General features: G+C 33.1%; 2 protein-coding genes across 4 annotated transcripts; one reads left to right on the top strand and one right to left on the bottom strand.

Moving 5' to 3' along the window:
* Positions 1-12,167: 12,167 nt before the first annotated feature.
* LOC136210498 (VAN3-binding protein) lies at positions 12,168-15,681 on the top strand. Of its 3 annotated transcripts, none has more exons than XM_066001762.1 (7): positions 12,168-12,359; positions 12,715-13,031; positions 13,821-14,208; positions 14,315-14,476; positions 14,564-14,613; positions 15,235-15,292; positions 15,382-15,681. In XM_066001762.1, exons 2-7 carry the CDS (start codon positions 12,780-12,782, stop codon positions 15,606-15,608), a joined length of 1,137 nt encoding a protein of 378 aa, XP_065857834.1. In that variant the 5' UTR covers positions 12,168-12,359; positions 12,715-12,779; the 3' UTR covers positions 15,609-15,681. The 3 variants fall into 3 exon arrangements, with proteins under 3 accessions (XP_065857834.1, XP_065857833.1, XP_065857835.1); XM_066001761.1 differs by having other exon boundaries at positions 12,712-13,031; XM_066001763.1 differs by lacking the exon at positions 12,168-12,359 and adding an exon at positions 12,461-12,517.
* Positions 15,682-16,133: 452 nt separating this feature from the next.
* LOC136210497 (formyltetrahydrofolate deformylase 1, mitochondrial) lies at positions 16,134-19,499 on the bottom strand. Its single transcript, XM_066001760.1, has 8 exons — positions 19,294-19,499; positions 19,094-19,206; positions 18,794-18,944; positions 18,151-18,224; positions 17,902-18,061; positions 17,580-17,678; positions 17,354-17,440; positions 16,134-16,642 (listed from the first exon to the last, which is right to left on the bottom strand). Exons 1-8 carry the CDS (start codon positions 19,447-19,449, stop codon positions 16,496-16,498), a joined length of 987 nt encoding a protein of 328 aa, XP_065857832.1. The 5' UTR covers positions 19,450-19,499; the 3' UTR covers positions 16,134-16,495.
* Positions 19,500-21,649: the final 2,150 nt, after the last annotated feature.

Genomic DNA, 21,649 nt, shown 5'->3' with positions numbered 1-21,649 from the left:
AATTATTAATCTCATTCTAATAGAATTGATTACTTGTGAATTTTTAAGTTTTTTTATTATTATTATTATCGGTTGGGTTTATTACACAATCTTGCAATTACAAGATAGAGTTAACAATTTCGAGACTTTCTTATAAATCTTTAGCACGCTCGTACTTATAAACAGGGGCGGAGCCAGTCTAGAGCCTGGGAGGCCGAAGTCCTCTGGCCACCGGTTCCGTCCTTGAATATCGTTAGTTTTATCTCGTGTAGCCCCCCTAATATTGGTATGTATTTAACCTATATAGTATTAAGTCAATTGTTTAGAGTGGTTAAGAGTCTTATTTTAAAGTGAGATGTCGTGAGTTCAAACCATACCAATCTCATTTTTTTTGTTTTATTTGAACTGTATTTTTTCAATTGGACTCTTTATTGTTTTATTTGAACTCATTTTTATTATATCTATTTTTTTAAGAATTTATTATCTATAAAAAATTAACTTCTTACTTTTGAGACTCAATTAACTTAATTTCTAAATTAAATTTTATGAAAAATATAAACAATTCATGGCTAAAAATAAAAAAGTGAAAATATTATAATTTTTAGCCAATATGCCAAAACGACAAAGTTTCAGTGTGCTGGAAGCTTAAAAAATTTTGTCCAGTCCTAACGGGCTGGACTTCGAAAAATTACTTCAAATAGTCGGATTAAAATTAGCCCCCCAACTGTCAATTCCTGGCTCCGCCGCTACTTATAAACTAAAAAGGTGAAACACGATCCTAATTGGTAAACCAAATAAGATGTTAACTAGGTATCTAGACACCGTTTAGTTTCTCAATTTAAAGCAAAAGTTCATAGTTAGGATTGTAAATAGAAGGGAAAATTACAAAACTAGGTCAAATGGGAGGCCCGTTTATATATTTAATCCATTTACTCAATCTACTACATATCTAGACTGATTTTGTGTGACTTTCTCATAATACCCCTAACCTTCCCACTTCCTCCCTTACGCGAACGTTCTCTCCCTTCTTCTCCTTGGTTGCGCGAAACGGTGGCAGCTCCTCCATTAATGATTCCAAGACTTTTGATCTTCTTATCTTCCTTTAAATTTCACGAAATCTGGTTCATTTCTCCAAATCACAATGAATTTCTCTTCTTCATCTCTTCATCTCTTGATTCTGCAACTTCCTAATCCTAGAAAACGAAGTCATGGTTCTTCATCTTCCATTTCCTGCTCGTTCGAAGAAATGGTGATTCTACGTTATTTTCATCGTTTTTCCCAGTTTATCATATTGGGTTCATCAAAAAATATAAGTATATGCTGTTTTTTCTGCGTTTTACCCCATAAATCCACTTAGCATATGCGGTTATCGCGAGGTCTTCGGGGAGAAATTTATCGATTTCACTTCGCGAAACGTTGATTACGCGAAGTTTGCGAAGTAATTCGATAAATTTCTCTCGCAGACTCCGCGAAATCAGCGTTTCGCGAAGTCAGAGCGTCACATTCCTTATACATTTATGTTCGCATACTTAGCGAATCGTCGTTTCGCGAAGCCAAATCTTCCTTTTTTCTGACTAACACGATTAAATTTTTCTGAAGGTGGTTGAATACGTAATATTCATTCCTGGAAGCCGGTGTGTTAGGGTGCCATGAGAGACATTCATTCAAAAACGCCTGGACTTCCATCCCTCTGTGGTTAATAATAGCCTATGTATAATGAAGTGATTTGTTAGGAGTTTATTGTGGCAATCTTAGTGAATAGTAGCCTATGTATTATGAGGTGATTTGTTAGGAGTTTATTGTGGCAATCTTGTTGTAAATTTTGATAATGTTATGATTTTAATGTTAGAATCTGTTGTTGTTTGCCATTTTTTTTGTTATATACCACTTCGCGAATTAGCTACAAAACATATCCAGGCTTCGCATATGCGAATTAAATTCATCAAATAAATCAAACTCTAGCTTCGCAGGCTTCGCATATGCGAACTAAATTCAACAATTATTATGAACATTAGCTTCGCAGGCTTCGCATAATAATGAATTTGCGAAGTCAGACGGGAGGGGGTGAGACGCGCGTAAATATTGAGGGTATTATGGGAAAGTCACACAAAATCAGTCTAGATATGTAGTAGGATGGGTAAATGGATTAAATATGTAAATGGGCCTCCCATTTAACCCAGTTTTGTAATTTTCCCTAAATGGAATGACAGGAAGACGAAGAATGATTTTTTTTTATTTCTATTTTTAAATATTCTGAGAATTTTTTATTTCCGTGTATAAATCAAAGAAAAATATCTTCTCCTATTCAGAGATTTTATTTTTATTTTAATGTTAATTAAAATTTTAATTGATACAAATTGAAATATTAAATTAATAAAATATAATTTTTTAAGAAGGAAGACAGAGCCCAAAAAAACAACAAAAACAAAAATTAAATCTTTCTTTTCGTGGTCCGTCCATCGCGGTTCTCGTTGAGAAGAGGCACATCACACTCGTAATAATCAAAAGAGTATTTTCTTGCGAAATTTGCTATCCAGTCAGCGACCTAATTTCCTTTCCGATACGTATATGAGAATGAAATCTCCCAATCTCTATCAGTTAGGCTTTGACACCTCAGGACAAGTCCTCCATAATGAGTGTGACTAATAAAATATAATTAGATATATATTAAGAATACAAATTAAAAATATAAATAATTTTATCCAAATTTTTAAGGATTTTTTATGTCTATGGAGCCATCTTGGATCTAAGAAGAGCATTCCTCGTTCTCATTCTCATCATCATTTAAAATTAATGTTTACATAGTCTATGATTGAATATCTAAATTTTAATCGTTATCGTGAAATATAAACTTATAAAATCTAAATAAATCTTGATCTACAGTAATTTATCTAAATTTCTATTTTTGTTGGATAGAAATTTTGTTGGAGAATTCTCCTTTCTATTAGAGTGAATCACTAAAAGGATGAAGAATCCGTACCAATTGACAATCTTATTAATGAGAGGCTGAAAATAAATGATAATCAAAATAAAACTTTTAAGAAATCATTACCATATAAATTAGAGAAAGAAAAAGACAAAGTAGAGAGGTGATTTTGTAATTATGGTGAGATATTTAGTATAATATAGAATTATTCAAGTACAGAGTGGCTTGTAGTGTCAAATCATATTATCTGTATATATCAATGAAATTTCGTGTTCATATACGTCTGATTTCTGAATTAATGGAAGGAAGACCATCTTTTGCATGGGGGCCCCTATTCTTTTAGTAATTTTCAGTAGTTGAAGAAGATAATAAGAAGATATTAGAATTATTGAGGGTGTTATTGGCATATATACCTCCAATTATGAGCAAAGTCAGAAATTTTGGCCGGGAAGAAGAAGCTATATGACAAAGCCTGAACCTTCCAAAATGGGACAACTTCCATGGCTTCAAATGTCATACACGTGTCTCTGTCCATTGCCAATTACAATTATATCACCACAAAAACAAAGCTTTCTTTGAAAAAATTTGGGTTGTAATCGAGTCGAGGTAGGTTCAAATTCGGCTCGTCGATGAACTCAACATTCTGATCGTAAATTGTTCATAAGCTATTCACGAATTTATTAATGAGCTTATCCACGAGTTTTGCTCGTGAACAGTTCGTTAATTAGTTTCATGAACTTTGTTCGCGAATAATTTATTCATTATGTTTATTAATTACATTGATTTGATTTTTTTTAATATAAAACTACATAGTTTTAAACATCCAAAACTAAAATTTACACAAAATTATTTGTACATTTCTTTCTTTGTAAAAATATTATTATTAACGGGTTAAATGCATCAATTGTCGCTGAATATACATGGTTATCTCAAAATGGTAACTCAATTTCAATTTGTCTCAATAAAGACATTCAATTTTGAGTTTTATCTCAATTATGTCACTCCGATGATTTAAGTGATTAAAAGTGATCAAAATAATGATATGGGCAACACATCAGCATAAGTCAATTCAGATATCTGACTGAAACGACACATGAAATCCACATATGTGCCACCTGGCAACCACATGTCGATTAATTTTATGAAAAAAAAAACAAAACTTATTTTTTTCATAAAAATAACCGACACATGATTGACCCGTATAGTTTCGGTCAGAAATTTGAATTGACTCATGCTATCGCATTAGACATGGCATCATTCATATGTTTTTTAACACTAAAATTGTTAGAATAACATAATTGAGACAAAACTCAAAGTTGTGTGTTTTATTGAGACAAATTAAAGTTAAGTGACCATTTTGAGATAACCATATAAGTTCAGTGACCGACAACGCATTTAAATAATGTTAAAAATAATCTATATAAAAAATAAAGAATTTATTGAACACGATCAAATCTTGTTCTTCCAGTAATTATGTTGTAGAAATATAAATAATATTAAAGAAGAAATATATTTTGTGGAAATAAAAAGGATAATTTTGTAAATAACAAATAACTACAAACAGTACACCGCAGTTTCCAGAAAAATGCTAAATATTGCGGTTATAAAAAACTTAACAAACCGCTATATTTTCTGCAGTTTGGAGTGAAACGTTAAACGTTCATTCGAAAGGCTGAAACAGACACCCTTTAAATGAAAGGTTGTGAGTTGAAATAATTAGGCACATTGTTATGAAAAACACACATCGATAAGTGCAGGTCATACTAATTATAGTAATTAAATAATAATAGCAAGTCAATTACTAATATAATCAAATAAAGGAAAAGAGTTGTCAAAAAAATAAAGGAAAAGTATTCCCATATTAGTGCATTTATTCTTCTTTGGAATGATTTGAAGTATACACTAATTACTGTAATTAAAGGTTCATATTCTTCTGCACTTTTGGAGTGCCGAAAGTTAATGATTCCGAAAACAATGAAGTGAAAAGTCATTGGAATAAAAAATAATTAATCTTGCATATTAGAGTATATTTAGTGGAGGGTGTCTAAAAGAAGGGCAAAACTTAACACTTACATAATTTTAAAATATAATATTTTATTATTTCTTTCATCCACACAATCTTTACTTAATAAAAATGCTCCAATAGAGGTTGCTCGAAAAGTTGCTATTATAATCCTAAAAATTATTATTTTATTATAAATATTAAAAATAAAAGGCTCCAGATTTTATTATTTCTAGGAGAGGGACCACAGATTTTATATTAAAAAATAATAAACAAGGTTGCCAAAAATTGACAACTTTCCTTGGCACCCACAATCACTCCAATAATGGGTACCCTTTAAAAGTTGTCAAACCTGATGCCACATAAGCTGACACTCTTTTGGGCATCCTATATTGGAGATGCTCTTGTGGCCCTGTTTGGTAAAGAGCGTTTTGGGATAAAAAAGCGGTTTTGACCAACTTTAGAGGTTTGACCACTGAAACCGCTGATTGGAGTGTTTGGTGGAGAGAGGTTTGAGAGAGAGTTTTGGGATGAAAACGCTAATTTAGAAAAAGCTCGTAAAAGGAGTTTTTTCAATTAGCGTTTTGGAATATTAAAATTAATGGACTTCTTTAACCCTAATAGATAGACTCCATCTTCTCCTGCGCCAAAATTAATGCCCTTATTCGTCTTTTTGCACAAACCGCTATTATCAATCAGCTAATTTTTACCAAACAGATCTACACAAACAGCTAGTCAAATCAGCTAATGTAATCAGCTAACAGCTAACAGCTAATGTAATCAGCTAACAGCTAACAGCTAACAGTTAATTCCCAAACATGGCCTATATCTATTGATCAATTATGTTTTACTTTTTCTCATAAAGGTTGTCAAATTCGTCTCGATCCGACCGGTCAATAAACTGACTTGTAAAAGAATAAAATATTTATAGGAATTATCAATCCGTACTAATTTGGATTCAAATGGATTACAGATTCATATTTTATCTAATTGTGTTATTAGAAAATTAGAAAGTAAGCGAACTTAAAGGTTAGATATTAGGAATATCAGAACTAATGCTTTTGTATTGGGTTTTAAACATACACTCTTTCGGAGATACGAAACAACACCATAACACATAAGTTTATATCATATATAGAAAAAACTGACCTAAACTTTTTCTAGTGTAAGACTCATTTAATGTAACCTTTGAATCTTAACTTATTATATAAGTATTTGGATGTGGCTGTCTTAGAAGAATTCTCTCATGGGTTAAGTGATAATATAGCTCATAATGCGACCAAATAGATAAGCGAATTCAAATTATAATGAAAGGAATGAAATTGAAGGGAAAAATTGTGATTTACACATTTCAAGTTTCTGTGTTTCACAGTCCAGACAATTACCCAAGATGTATAATTGTGAAAATAGAATACGGTAGAGGTCTAGTAAAGTTATGGGGAATGTGATGTGAAATCTAGGATAGTGACATATGTTGAAACACATTTCCACATGATTTTGATTTGACAAAATTATTTAAGATAATCCCATGATTAAGACAATTAAATTTAAGTGCTTTGATTTAATTGTACTAATATGTTTGTTCAATATTGAGTAAGCAAACTGACTAGAACAGGAACTAAGTGTTCATAAAAAGAAAGACAAAACAAGGTCAACATAAGCAAATCACACAGCAGAAGCTGAGTGGAATACAACTTAGCGTTACAAAAAAAATGTCTTCGTTAGGAAAGCTTGAAGGCAGAGCTGCGAAGTCAAGCTTAGCAGAATTCAAGACGCCACAAAGTGAAGCTGAGTATTGATCAAGTCAGCGCCAATGATCCGTTTACTAAAAGACAAGGTCCGACAGGTCTCTGTAACAAATCAGAAGTCTCGGAAATGTGATCAAAGACCTTTTCGAGATGCATGGACCGTCTGGCATTTGGCAAAAAGACAAACCTGGCGCTAGAAGACGAACCTGGCGCAAGAAGATGAAACTGGCAAGCCTGTCTCCTGCACAAATCAGAAGACAGGATTGGCCTGTGATTCTGGAAGCTGACCTCATGAATGACGAAAGAAGACCGTTTACTCCAACGGATATGTCTGAATTCAAATGATTTGAAGCTTCAGAATTCACTATAAAAGGACAAGTTCAACACTGGGATCCTAACGATACACACAAGCAAATACAGATAGAAAAGCAAATCTTCACAAGAGTGAAAATCCAAAATAGAAGCTGTCTGAAAAGAAAGCAAGTTCTTACACCCAATTTCTAATCATTGTGTAAAAGTCTAGAGTGAATTCGTATTCATCTAAAGTGTTCTTCGTTTTGAGAGAACAAACCTGTATCAATTGTAAAGGTTAGAAGAGTGAAGCTGAGTACTCGGTTATAGTACTCAGTGGTAGAGAAAATCTGAGCACTCGGTTATAGTGTTCAGTGGTTGATAGGATTGAGTAGACGAATAGAGGACGGTACTCTTACATACTCAGTTGCTATTGTAAACGGTTTGTGCTCTACCTTTAAAGAGCTCAGTAGTGGATTGAAAAAGCCCGAAGGAATTCTAGGGACTGGACGTAGGCGGTGAGGCCAAACCAGGATAAGTTTGCTGAGTAATCTCTAACCTTATCTCTTGATATATTTGTATATGTATGTGTTGCTTGCTTAAATTACTCAGTAAATAATTTGTACAAGCCGACGTTGAGTAATCGGAGTGCTGAGTTGGAAACTGACCTAAAGTGTTATTTCCCAACTCACAATTGAAACAGCCATAGTCAGTGTCTGATTAAAGCTGTCTCACACTTCACTCAGCCTTGCTGACCTAAAGCTGAGTTAAATTATCAAACATAGAATTAAGTCAGCATTTATAAGCGAAAAAGTTATATTAGTTCCTAACCCCCTGGAACTAATCCTAATAAGTTACACATTACAACAGTCTGTATATCCTTAGCAGGTGTATAATACTCCATTATCGAGGCGCTATATATCTCTAACAAGTGTATAACAATTATGGTCTTGATGGTATGATGGTCGCACAATCTATTTGGGAACATGAAAAGAGAATAAAATCGCGAATTTATTACGTGCGAGTAAGAGATATAAAAATTATTCGCCCGTGTTAATTCGGATTCAGGTGGATTACAGATTCGAGTTTTATCTGATTGTGTTATTAGGAGTATTTAGGAATCTTAATTGAATTAATACTATCTAATTAAATAATTATTTAATGCTAATCTAACGAGGAAGTTGAAACACTAGTTGATCTATGATTAAAATTGTCTTAACTTTATAGAAAAAGAAGTCTTAGGGGGTGTTTGGTAGCTGCTTTTCGACCTCCCGTTTGCCTTTTCACTTTGAAAAGGAAAGTTTAAGGTGTTTGGTTAGACACCTCATGTTTGCCTTTTGTAGCCGAAAAGTAGGGGTGAGCAGAACCGAACCGAAAACCCAAAGACCGAAAAAACCGGACCAAACCAGACCGAATTATAATTTGGTTTGGTTCGGTCCTAATTTTTAAGCTAGTTTGGTTTTCGGTCCGGTTTGGTTTGGTCTGGTCCAAAACCGAATAAAACCAAACCAAAATACAATATATACTACTTTTAGTTTTAAGGTTTTAAATTAATTAACTAATTATATATAGAAAAGAAAAAACAATTAAATATGTTTTTTTTTTTCTCAACTAATTATATATACAAAAGAAAAACTAATTATATGATTATTATCTTTATATAATTATTTAGTTAGTCAAGACACAAGTAGTTGTAGGTTTCTAGTGCTTTGTTTGGTCCAAACATGAACCAAACCGAACCAGACCGAAATAATTCGGTTCGGTCTAGACCAAACCGAATTATAATTTGGTTTGGTTTGGTTTTAAAAAATAGAGGTAAATTGGTTCGGTCCAATTCGGTTTGGTTTGGTTTTTAGACCGAACTGGACCATGCTCACCCCTACCGAAAAGTAGCTTTTTATAAAAGCAGGGAATCCCTGCTTTTTGGAACAGCAGCCTTTTCAAACAGGAAACAGCAAACCGTAACAGGAAACAGCAAACAGCAACAGCAAACAGCAGATAAAACAAACGGACCCTTAGCCTATATAAAAGAATATAGGTTAGACATAATATAATATAAGAATCAGAGAGCAATTTTCTCCCACTCTCTCTCTCTAGTGAAATTGGCTCCCTCCTCTCTCTCTCTAATTAGGATCTTCTTTCGTAGATCGTGGATTAATCGTTCTTTCTCTCAAATAACTTTGACGTGGGAACAACGTGATCGATAATATAAATTTATGGTTCATTTTTTATATTGCCTACTCAATGTTAATTTGCATCTTAAGATGGCACCTAATAATCCATGTTTGAATCCGTATTAATTGAGTAAGAATCCTTCAATATTGTTAAAAATGAATACATAATTTTACAAAAATAATTGGTATTATTTCTAACAGGTAAGGAACAAACTTAAATAAGGATAAACATTAATAATTCCCTCACAAACTAGGTAATTCGATTTTATATAAAAAAGAATAGCGACATAAGGTGTTGTAGGGTCCGTTTGACTACTTGTTATTTGTTGTTTCTGTTTGCTGGTTGCCTTTGGAAAATGATGTTTTTTCAAAAAGTAAAGATTATCTGTTTTTGTAAAAAGATATTTTTCAGCCGTAAAAAGCAAATATGAGGTGTGTAACCAAACACCTACAACTCTGGCTTTTAAAATGAAAAGGCAAACAAGAGGTGAAAAGTAGGTAAACAAACACCTCCATAATGTTTATAGATATTTAATTGAAATTTTTATATACTTTTTTATAATTTGTTTGATTTTTCGATTCGAAACTCTTTGGACACTTTGAGATAGATCTTTTTTCAATTGAAATTTTCGGTTTATGTTAAGATTCGAATTCAAAATCTTTAGGCTTAATATATCATTTGTTCCTTGAACTTGTCCAAAACGTTTGATTGACCCCCTTAACTTTCAAAGGATTCTGATAGCTTCTTGAACTTGTATAAAATGTTCAGTTAGCCATCTGAACTCGCGTAAAATGTAATCAATTAATCACTTGGTTGTAAAAAAATAAGTTAAATGCGGAAAATGTGGTGCACGCATCTTAAAAAAAGTAAAACGACCAATGTCAGAGTATGCGATTTTAATATTAAAGAAGAAAAAGTTTTATAGTTTTTTTTGAAGAAAAAAACTTTTATAGTTAAACTGGTAAGATTTTTTTTAATGTGTTTTAATCTATTTTGTAAATTATGTAATAACATTTTAAGACACGTGCAATATATCTCCCGCATTTAGCTTACTTTTTTTACAACCGAGTGATTAATTGATTACATTTTATGTAAGTTTAGAGGTTAATTAACATTTTAGGGAAGTTTAAACTTTTTAGATAATAAAACTTCATACATAGTTTTGATAGGTGTTTTCATATACTACAGCTTCCTCCGACACCCCTAAATATGTCGTTGTTGATAATCAACCTAGCAAAGTGTGCAAAATATAGATAACAGTAATACTTTTGTTACTATTAATAAAGCTGTAGAAAGAAAGGGAGAGGGTCCTAAGCCGTCCCCACAGGCCGTCCAGCGAAACTTCATACATGCTCCTATGCCTGGTCTTCGTGCGTGCACACGCTTTCATATTTCCAAAACCCAATCACTCTTTGCCATGCGTAATACAGAATAGCAAACATCCAATTAAATTCACGACTCATGTTCCATTCCATCACACCATCCCTAATATTTTATATGCATCTAATATTATTAAGGAAAATATCATCATCACCCTCCGTCTTTTCAGTTTTAACATATTGACCTTCTAACATATTGAAAAGGCCCGATAGACAAATAATCCCCTAAACTTATTCAAATGTTGCAACTGCCCCCCCGAACTTTCAATTGTAACAACTTACTTCTCAAACTTGTCCAATTGTAAAACATAACCCCAAATTGCTGACCATGGACTGCAATTGAAGAAACACGTGAAATACAAAAGTTGCAACGCTCGTGGAGTGTGATAATCAGATCTTTGGCGTGATACGAATTCGGAGAAACGTTTTTACGGTTGCTTCAAGTACGGGGTAAAAAAATTCTCAATTTAGGGTTATGTTTCACAATTGGATAAGTTTAAGTGGTAAGTTGTTACAATTGAAAGTTGGAGGGGGTAGTTGCAACATTTGGACAAGTTTAAGGGGTTATTTGTGTATTAGGCCTATTGAAAATATATCAATTTAGGCATCACGTACAAAATAATACTAATGTAGGCTCAACGTTTAAAAAAGAGTATCGATTTAGACCTTAATAATGAAACACGACACGTCATTCATATTATTTCGTTAAATTCTGTCAATTGTATGTAGAAAGTGAAATCAGAATTTAACGGAGTAATATAAATAACTTGTCACATTTAGTTATCAATGCCTTAATTGATACTCTTTTTTAAATATTAAACCTACATTGGTGCTATTTTATATACGGAGTCTATATTTTTATACTTTTCCAAAAACCTTAGAACTATTTTGCTACCTTATTTATTTACAAAATCAATAATTAAAGTTTAATTATTCACTAAATATATAAATAATTGCAAAAATTTAATAATTAAATTCTGATTACTAATTTTATAATTAATAGTTGAGATTATAATATGATCTGGAGTAAATTATGCTGATTGTCATCAAAATTTAGAGTTAGTTTCAAAAAGAAAACTAAATTTCATTTTATCTCAATCCATTGAATTTTTATTTTTATATCAATAAAGTCATTCAATTATTTTATACAAAAAAAAAACGGAATCGTGACATGTCAATCACATTGTAAATAATTGAATCTTACGTATGATGACCGTCATATGATAAAAAAATATATTAAGTCATTTATGAAAATCATTTATTTACATTTATGAAAATCATTTTCATGTATCATTATATGATTTTAAATCTTAAAATATCAGAATATCAAAACTTTAATTTTATTTTTATCAATTTTTCAGTTAGTCACTTATAAAAATACAGTTTTTAAAAAAACCCACCGGATTTGGTATTTTAATAAAAAAATTTAAGAAAATAAGAAATTTGTAAATAATTTATCAATAATTTACCCATTTAGAAATCTGTCTCAATTGATACGACGTGAAAAGGTAAATATTGCCACTAAATTATCCGGATAAATCTGATAAAATGAAAAGTTAGTGGAAAATGTGAGAATTTTGGATTGGTAAGGACCACCTACCTAACATCCCCCTTTTCTTACTTCTTAGTCAAATAAAATAAAATCAACCCATATTTTTCAGTTCCTTACGCTACAAAACACTATATACTACATAAAACCCCATATTTTCATGCAAGAACATTTGCTTAATTGCATGGCGATTAAGGAACAAATCCCCCCTAATTAAGGGACAATGTTCCTTAAACAATAGTTATAGACTATACTACTTTTCGAGCTTCGTGATTTCAGTTTCATGGTTGGTTCAAAGCACTAGATTTAAGTAAGTGCTTCTGTAATCTATTTTGTCCACTCAGATGTTGTTTTCATTTTCTTTTTCATTTTTTTTAAGTTCCCTTTTTTCTTCTGCTGTGTATATAAAAGAAAGAAAGCAATGTGTTTGTTAATTACACAAGAGTCCTTCTTGAGAAGTTGAAAAAGGTTAGTAAAGTAGTCTCTTTTTGGTCTAAATCAAATGATTCTTTTGGAAACTTTTCTTCCCCTTTCTTCATGTTTTGAATCTGATTTCATTTCAGTATATAATAATAAAAAACTGTTCTTTTTGGATATAAAGTTTCAATCTTTTTAACATTTTCAAACAGATCTTCTGAATTGGGAATAAATCTTGTTTATAGCAGGAAACAGAAGAGGACTCAAGTTGTGAGATTGAGATAGATCAGTTCAGAAATTGAAAAAAAAAAAAATGGAAAGTGGATGGAAAAATGGATGTTTGGTGGATTATTTGGAGGAACATGAAGAAGAAAAAAAAGTGTCATCTTTGCCTGTAATTCCTCAGCCACAAACTCCAAAAGAGCCTATGGAATTCTTATCTAGATCTTGGAGTCTTTCTGCTTCTGAAATTTCAAAGGCTCTTGCTCAGAAACAAAGGCATCTTTTTACAGACAAAGAACACAATTGTTTCCCAGCTGATACTACTACTTCAGTACCACAATTTGTAAGTTCATTTGCAAATTCTTTTCTTTGGTAAATTACATCTACAGTCCCTCAACTTTATCTTTACTTTTACTATGGTCCCTGAACTTGAAAACTATAAATTATGGCTAATGAATTTTGAATTTTATTAACATAAAAGTTTCTACTGTTTGATCAAGATGAACATTCTAATAACATGTAACTCTCTATTATAAAGGTGAAGAAAATGATATTCTAAACTACTTCAACTTTTGAACTTTTTGTAACCAAATTTTTTGTTTTTTTGAACTTTTTGCTTTTGTATTCATTCATGTATTCTTTTTTTGGTAGTCATTCATGTATTCTTTAGTTAGGAAAGAAAAAAGTAGTTGTTTAGGTGATTTGGAAAATCTACAATAGTGCTTTCATAGAAAATGTGACATCTGCAATTCTTACATTTTTTTCCATTTTGAGGTCTTCATTGGTAAATTTGACTTGATCAACAGAAAAATGTAAGTTCAATAGCAATAACATCCGGTTTTGAAATGTATGGGTCTTAATGAAGTAAGAGCAAAGTTGAGGGACCATAAATGTAATTTACCATCGGTCTTATACTTTTCTATTTTGAGGTCTCCGTCGGGTAATTTGACTTGCTCAACGGATAAAAATGGTCATTATGTTAGTAAAATGTAAAGTTCAATAGTTATAAAGTCGGGTCTTGAAGTTTAGGGACCATAATGAAGTAAGAGCAAAGTTAAAGGACCATGAATGTAATTTACCATTTATTTTTCTTGTGAATCAGAATGTTTGAAGCTAAATTTATGTTTTGCAGGCGGCAGGGAAGATAATGAATTCAGGGAATTCAAGAAAGACAGGAGCAATAGGGAAGTGGTTCCACCACAGGGAACTAAGCAGCAGCAGCAGCATTGTGAAGAAGAAAGACAAGGCAAGAATGGAAAATGCACATATGCATTCAGCTATATCAGTAGCAGGACTAGCAGCAGCATTAGCTGCTGTAGCTGCTGCAGGAAACTCTAACGAAACCGGATCCAAAATGAGCATGGCTTTAGCCTCAGCTACTGAACTTTTAGCATCACATTGCATAGACTTAGCTGAATCAGCTGGAGCTCATCATGATCGTGTAGCTTCTGTTGTAAGATCAGCTGTGGATATTCAAAGCCCCGGCGATCTAATCACTCTTACTGCTGCTGCTGCAACAGGTAATAGACCCTTTCAGTAGTGTTTTTGTGTTTCGTGTCTGTGTCCGTTTCTGTTTTAGTTGGATTTGAATGATTGAATGATGAAGAAATTGAAAATGTTGTTTAGCTTTGAGAGGAGAAGCAGCAGTGAAAGCAAGATTACCGAAAGAAGCAAGGAGGAATGCAGCTATAAGTCCTTATGACAGTAGGTGGATTTGTGCTTACAGTGATGAAGTAGAAGAAAAAGGTGCACCTTGTGATGGAGAATTACAGCAACATACAAGAAAAGGTAATTATTTCAGAACATAAGCAACTGAATTATTGAATTGTAAGTAATTTTAGATGTTAATACGATTTGGTTTCTTGATATTATCAGGAGTTTTGAGATGGAAACGTATCTCTGTCTACATCAACAAGAAAACACAGGTAAACCATTTTTAAAGTCTAAATACCCCTAACATTTTTAGAAGTGCGGATATACTCTTAATTAAGAAATGGTAAAAATTTTACCCTCTTGACGTTTCGAATTTGTAGCAATTTTAAGCACAAATAATGGTACATGGGTCGGTTTTGGATCCAAGTATAAGAACATATAAAACTTGACCCTTATTTGAGTCTAGATATGGAGACACGGGAGCACAAGGTGTCAGCGCATCCTCGGCCATTAGGAACCACCCTTTACAAGAGTGGTTAAGCCTCATGATAAAACTAAGGGTTACATCATTTCCCGCGTCTTACAAAAGCTCAAAATTTTAGGCTATACTAGTGTAATTCTTCTCATTCTGCTTTTTCACCTAATGCTTTGTATCTTGCCATTGGAGACAAATTTGAACCATATCTCTTCTTGAAATTGTACATATCCATTAAATTTTTGATTCCTCATGAGAGATAAATTTGAACTTTATCTCTTCTTGAAATCTTACCAATCCCTTGAGTTTTCGGTATCCGAGCCTCTTAAATCCACATGTACTCACAATGATAAAAAGTTATGCTTGCAACATTATATGCATTAAGTTTATGGTTGAAGATGGGTGTATTATTTGTCAGGTAATGATTAAGATGAAAAGCAAACATGTTGGAGGAGCTTTCTCAAAAAAGCACAAATGTAAGCCAAACTCAAACCCTTTATTTAGCCATATGTTTAGCTTATGCTTTTATAAAAAAGTAATGTATGGATGTGTTGATTGAAACCAGGTATTGTTTATGGGGTATGTGATGAGAGCAGTGCATGGCCTTACAGAAAAGAAAGGGAAAGTTGTGAAGAAGTCTATTTTGGGGTGAAAACAGGACAAGGACTGCTTGAGTTCAAGTGCAAGTCTAAGATTCATAAGCAAAGATGGGTTGATGGAATTCAAAATCTTCTTCGTCAAGTCTCCTGTTTTGATGCAACTGAAAGCTCCTTGGAACTTCTGAGCATATAATAATTCATTTCTGTATATCTACTTATGTCTCATATTTCCTAATGATATATATACGTCTGAAATTTTTCTCCCATGATACCATTTACAGATGAAAATATAACATTTAAATCCAATTTGTTTTCCCTTACAATAATAAACATTTACATACATCTATGATTATTATCAATTCCAGTTCGACATAGCTTACTATAAATAATTGATAGGGATATATATCACTTCATCATCATAGATGATTGGTGTTATAAAATAAGGCGATGGGTAATTTTACCTTTAACGTTGTAAGTTTGGTCAAATTAAGAAATAATTCAACAAAATGTTTTCTCAATCATGAATTTTATCATGTACACTTCACATTATTGAAATTGACCCAACTTAGTAATGTTAGGGGCAAAATTGTTGTTGACTACCAAAGTTAGGGGTAAAATTACTTATGACTTGTAATGTTCGATGCAAAATTACCCATGACTTATAACGTTAAGGGTATTTTTGAATATTATCCCTAAAATAAATTTGTATACACATCAATTAATTGAATATGTATTGCTACCGTAGTATTGCAGAATTCAAGGATAATCTGTGCTAATTTTACACTTTGTTTGGATATTGTTTCAGTTTAATAATCAAAGCATAAAAATTAGCTAATCTGTGCTAATTTCACACTTTGTTTGGATACAAGTCAATGTAATACATTGCCAAGTTGACTGGCAGACAACAAAACTATTACAGAAGAACTCACACAACAAGACCATAATTTAACAGCTGGGTATTGAAATGTCATTATCAATAGCTGTAGTATTGAATTTTACTTGATGAATAATGTATAAACAATTATCTGTATTGCTGCCGACATGTGGACTGAAAAATCTATCTTCAACAGTGTGTTCATCTCAAAATACAACAGTTCTGTTATTCTCAAATGGCAGCACTCGCAATTCACAATACGACTTTATAGCTTTTGCAAGACATTGTTTCTCAAGGTTCTCTGACTTCTGCACAAAACTCCCCAAATTATCCCTATGCGATACGCTCTCCACCTGCAAAGACGAATTGAAACATGTTAGCCGGTTGGAAAATATGCTAGTTATGCAATCATGCTGACTACGTAGATGAACAGACTGCAACTTTTGAGAGTTCAATTAGAAGTGAAAATCTTCAAAATCAGAAGTAATTAGCTTTACATTCTACCAAACATTGCTTTGCAACTGTCTTCATAGCTCTCAACCGGGAAAGGACAAAAAAGGTTCAGATGTTATAAAAGAAGTTACAACCGTTTTTTACAGCGTGATTTATTCATCTAAAATGTACAGTTATCTGTAAAGTTGCTGCATTACCGTCACCGTCTCAATATGGTAGTAAAAGCTTTTACCAAGTCATACAGCTTACAAATCAAGACCGTGCCAACACATCGAGAAAGTAATACTAGATCATAGCAAAGGAAGCAGATATAGCACAAACATGAAGGGCAAGGAAACATGAGCCAAGTATAACGGAGATTCTGCTAAGAACTTCAAACATACACACATATTAGATACAAACTACTTAGGTTTCAAAGTTTCTAATTATGAAGTATATGACCGGTATGAAACTTCTTATTAAGAAGTACAACATCAACTAGCATTTGGTTTAAAGCTGCAGCGAAAGTAGTAAACGGTGCAAAATTCAAACAGGGTCAAAAAGAACATTTATCACATAGTACCCGTACCTAAAACCTCTCAAAAGATGAAAACTGTACAAGTACATATTACCATTTGTTCAATAATAGGCCCTCCATCAAGTTCTTCAGTCACAAAGTGACTTGTGGCACCAATTAATTTGACACCAGCATCAAAAGCCTGAGAACACGGTCTAGCAAATTAAACATGTATGGGGAGTCAGGGAAGAAAGAGTAATAGACAAGGGTAATTTTAAAAACCAAAACCGTAGAAGATAGAAGGATGGTTTCTGAATCAAATGATGAACATATGAAATAACCTGTCTCGACGGATTCCCACCCTTAAATGATGGCAAAAGGCCATGATGAATGTTAATTACGTCTTTCCCATAACCCTGCAAAAATTCACCAGATAGTACCTGGCATACAGAATAAACTTGTAAGTTTCAAATGTTGCAAATTGAATCAATGATTGATACGAACCAAGGTAAATATTTTCTTTGTTATGGTGTTAACATCCATTAACTTGCAGGATTAAAGTAATCCAAGCAAATCATGTTTAGTCTATCGACTTGGCACAGCCGAAAGTTAACATAATACATCTAATTTGACATTGACAAGAAGTAAACAGAACAAATTTACCTGCATATACCTGGCAAGTACTAAAAAATCAGTATCCTTGACCAACTCTAGGATCTCCTTTTCTCTCTTGTTCTCTTTCATTGTGCCCAAATGATGATAAGGAATACAGTTCCTTTCAAGGAAGCGAATAACATGTGTGTTTGGACCTCTTTCATGGTTACTGTAACAAATCACACAAAGAAACACATAATCAGGATCCAGGAAACGAAACAAGTTGTCTAAGAATAAGAAAAAATCCTAACGTTTCACCTAATTACACAGGTGATCTCGATTGGAAACTTCCCGTCTTGCCATTTATGTAACAAATCAATTAGGCAATGTTCCTGAAACAAGAAGAAAAAGGTAGCTTTAACTCAAGATATAAAACACAAACATTGTATTCAACAACAACAACAACAACAACAAAGCCTTAGTCCCGAAATGATTCGGGGAAACATTGTATTCAAGAAAACAAAAATTAAAAGAGGGATAAGGTACAGCATTAGCCCCATGGTTATTAGGGTAGAACGTGCAATGTTACCACAAACGTTTTGTAAATGGAGTAGTAATTTCAGACTCCGTTACAGGTAGATCCAACAGAATCAATTTTCCGTTAATTTGGTTCCAGGCCTATGTCAACTAAGGTATAAAGTTAGCTCTATGGTTATAAGAGTGAACATTTTTAGACTCCACGTATACAACCATGCCATAGTTTGGTTAATCTTGGATGCTAGTGGAGCCAAATTAAAGAGAAATGTGATTTTGTTAGATCTGATGTTAATGGAGTTTGAAATCGGTCCATCTACAGAACGTTAATGTTAGCATTGCAAGGTTTCATAGTTGAAGTATAAATCCGTTCTTCCTTATTGGGCTAAGTTTGCACTTTATCACATTAAGAAGATTAAAATGGTACCTGCTTTGAAACTAGAATTGCAATCTTAAATTTGGGGTCAAGAACAGGCACACGAACAACAGAATTTATAGCATTAAACGTTTTGGATAGCTTCAGAAAATCTTCATCCACTTGAGCCCGGGGCCATTTAACTGGGTCAAAAACAAATTCACTGCCATATCCACAAATTAATACGCCTGTACTTGCTCAGTACATAATTCAAACACATTGTCTTCATTACCACATCCACATTAAACATATGAAATAGAATATCACAATTTCGCAAACATGAATAAATAACAATTCTAAGAAAATGATTACCTCCTAGAATAGAATACATTCTTTTTCTCTGGTACAAAAACATCAGCTCCAAGAATGTTTCCACCTTTGGAGGCAATGCAATCCGATAGCTTCGCAACAATACCAACTGAATCCTATCATACAAAAAACACAGACGATTTCATTGAAAAGGGGATACACATTTTTGGAGGGAAAAAAAGGGGGGAAATGTGAGGATTTACTGGGCATTGAAAAACGTGGATGCCATGGGTGAGACATGGAGAGGAAGAGGAATCGATGAAGGACCTGCTCGAAAATCGAAGCAATTGAGGGAGGCTAGATCTTCTTATCAGGTTCATTCCTTTTTCTCTGTTGGATAACTGAAGAAGCACAGGCATAAACCAATCTTGGCGGCCTTACCTTTTGGATGGTGGTTGATGCTGACATTCAATCCAAATCATAATTCACTGTTCGCAATTTTTCAGGACCATGTTTGTGTTGTTACGGCGTCGTTTTAACAGTTTAAGTAAAGTGCAAGGAATAAAAAAGGAAACCATATGTATGGGGTAGTTACATCACGACTACAACAAAAACAAAAACGGTTGAATAATAATGGAAAGGAACAAAAAAAAAAAAAAATTTAATACTTACACCTTTAAACTTGGCTCGTTTTATCCATTGGAACCCACAAATTCAACATGCCTATAAAAAAGTTGTACAACTCATTCAACGGCTTGCTGGATGTACGAGAAGCAGTTGCACTTAGAAATTCAATCGGACAGTAAGGTGATTTTGAGACCGATGCACAATCCATCATGCAAAGCTTCTACTTTCTTAAAAGGATCTCTCAAATTTTGGGGGGCGTTATTCAACAATGTAGGGATCTTATTCACAATAGACACGAGGTTAGAGTATCTTTTTCTCCTCGGATAACGAATGAGACAACTCATACTGTAGCTCGTCATTCTCATTCCAATATTACTGAGTTTTCATCAAATTTTATTCCTAATTGGTTAGTTGATATTCTTAAGGATGCTCATTTCTAAATAAAGAACTGTCTTTGGTTTACAAAAAAAAAATGTTTTACGAAGAATGTTTTACAAATCTTCAAACCATAAAAATGCAATTTCATAAATAAAAAAAACAAGTTACGCAATTTTAATTGATTTGATGCTCATAATTAATTGTATTGTTAATCAGAAAATTAATATAACTAGCTGAGGGAAGAAAATCTGTTCTCTATTGCAGTGTTTCCTACCATGCCCCTTTCACAAAAAGTGGTCCATTTTTAATGTGTGAATTCTTCTTGTTAGAGATAATTCCCTAATTATCTATACAGATGTTATAGTTTTATTTGTACAGTATACTTCTATAGGATAATTACTCATTAAATCTCTTGATAAATATCAAGAGTTCATAGTTATCTCATACTCTCTTCTATCTCTATCTCTAGGGTTTACTCTTGTATTTAAATATTGTATCTATTCCAGCAAATCATATCAGTGAATACAACTATCATTCATTTCTTTAGTATTCAGTTAACCTAAATTAACATGGTATCAGATTCCTAGGCTATGTCATCTTCTTCCTCTCTACAATCTATCACGTTGCCCTTTCCTCTTGGCCCGCACCCGACCGATTTTCTCCCATCCCAACCTGCTCCCCAATCAATCTCTCTCCCTGTGACATCCAGCACCCATCTCTCTCAATACACTCTCCTTACCGATTCCGCCTCCTCCTTCCTATCCCAATCTGCTGCACCATCGATTTATGACTACCGTACCATCTGACTCTCGCCCGATTCAACCTCCTGCTGATTCTCAGTCATTCCTTTCTTGGAATCCAAGTCCCATTCAGGCCACACATATTTCGAATGATTATCCATCATCTTCCGTCACTCACCCTACAAATACTGAAGGAAATTAAGGCTAAGGTATAGCAGCGGAAATATAAAAATTTTAGCCTACTTCCTTTTAACCATAGGATCCGTTAATCGTTATTTCATATAAAGAGGGATAAGAAGGAATACCTTTCGATGAACAATCTACCGTTGTTAAAGAAGCGCCCACAAATCTTCTCCGAGATTCCAACCACAAAGTACAATACGGCGAGGTTAAGATGGAATCAACCCTTATGAGATGCAACCAAATTAGATTGCCTCTAATTAACCAACACAAGATCAAAGAGAAAAAAAGAGATGGATGAGATTAATCAATTGACGGAAGCCGTATGAATTCTTGTCCACGAACTAGGGGCTGCGAATTCACTCTCTCTTACTTAATGTAGGTTTCGAAAATCACAATAAGGGGAGGGGATTAGCTTGGTCGAAATTCTCATAGGGAGGGGGTATATATAGTCGCTTGTATCTAAACCCTAGTTAGATAGGAATAGGTTACTTAATAGGAATTCCATTCAGAATAGGATTCCTAATTATTATCTTATAATATATCAAATACATTTAGGATAATAATAAATAACCTAATTGGATAATAATAGGAGTATATTAATCTAATTAAAACTCTTAAGTTAATTATCTCTTAATTAATTTAATTCACAAACCTAATCAAATTAGGATTAATGGAATTAAAATAATTCCTT

The sequence above is a fragment of the Euphorbia lathyris genome, chromosome 1 (assembly GCF_963576675.1).
Source record: "Euphorbia lathyris chromosome 1, ddEupLath1.1, whole genome shotgun sequence".
Classification (NCBI taxonomy): domain Eukaryota; kingdom Viridiplantae; phylum Streptophyta; class Magnoliopsida; order Malpighiales; family Euphorbiaceae; genus Euphorbia; species Euphorbia lathyris.
Note: the sequence above shows the minus strand (reverse complement) of the source record. Positions and strands in the feature narration are given on the sequence as shown.

Excerpts from the sequence above, each read along its gene's own strand:
- LOC136210498 (XM_066001762.1), top strand. The coding sequence starts at position 12,780 with ATGGAAAGTGGATGGAAAAATGGATGTTTGGTGGATTATTTGGAGGAA. Across the intron at positions 14,209-14,314 it reads TACTGCTGCTGCTGCAACAG|CTTTGAGAGGAGAAGCAGCA; the intron begins GTAATAGACCCT and ends AATGTTGTTTAG. Across the intron at positions 14,477-14,563 it reads ACAGCAACATACAAGAAAAG|GAGTTTTGAGATGGAAACGT; the intron begins GTAATTATTTCA and ends TGATATTATCAG.
- LOC136210497 (XM_066001760.1), bottom strand. The coding sequence starts at position 19,449 with ATGCCTGTGCTTCTTCAGTTATCCAACAGAGAAAAAGGAATGAACCTG. Across the intron at positions 19,207-19,293 it reads TCCACGTTTTTCAATGCCCA|GATTCAGTTGGTATTGTTGC; the intron begins GTAAATCCTCAC and ends TTTGTATGATAG. Across the intron at positions 17,441-17,579 it reads GTGGGAATCCGTCGAGACAG|GCTTTTGATGCTGGTGTCAA; the intron begins GTTATTTCATAT and ends CCGTGTTCTCAG.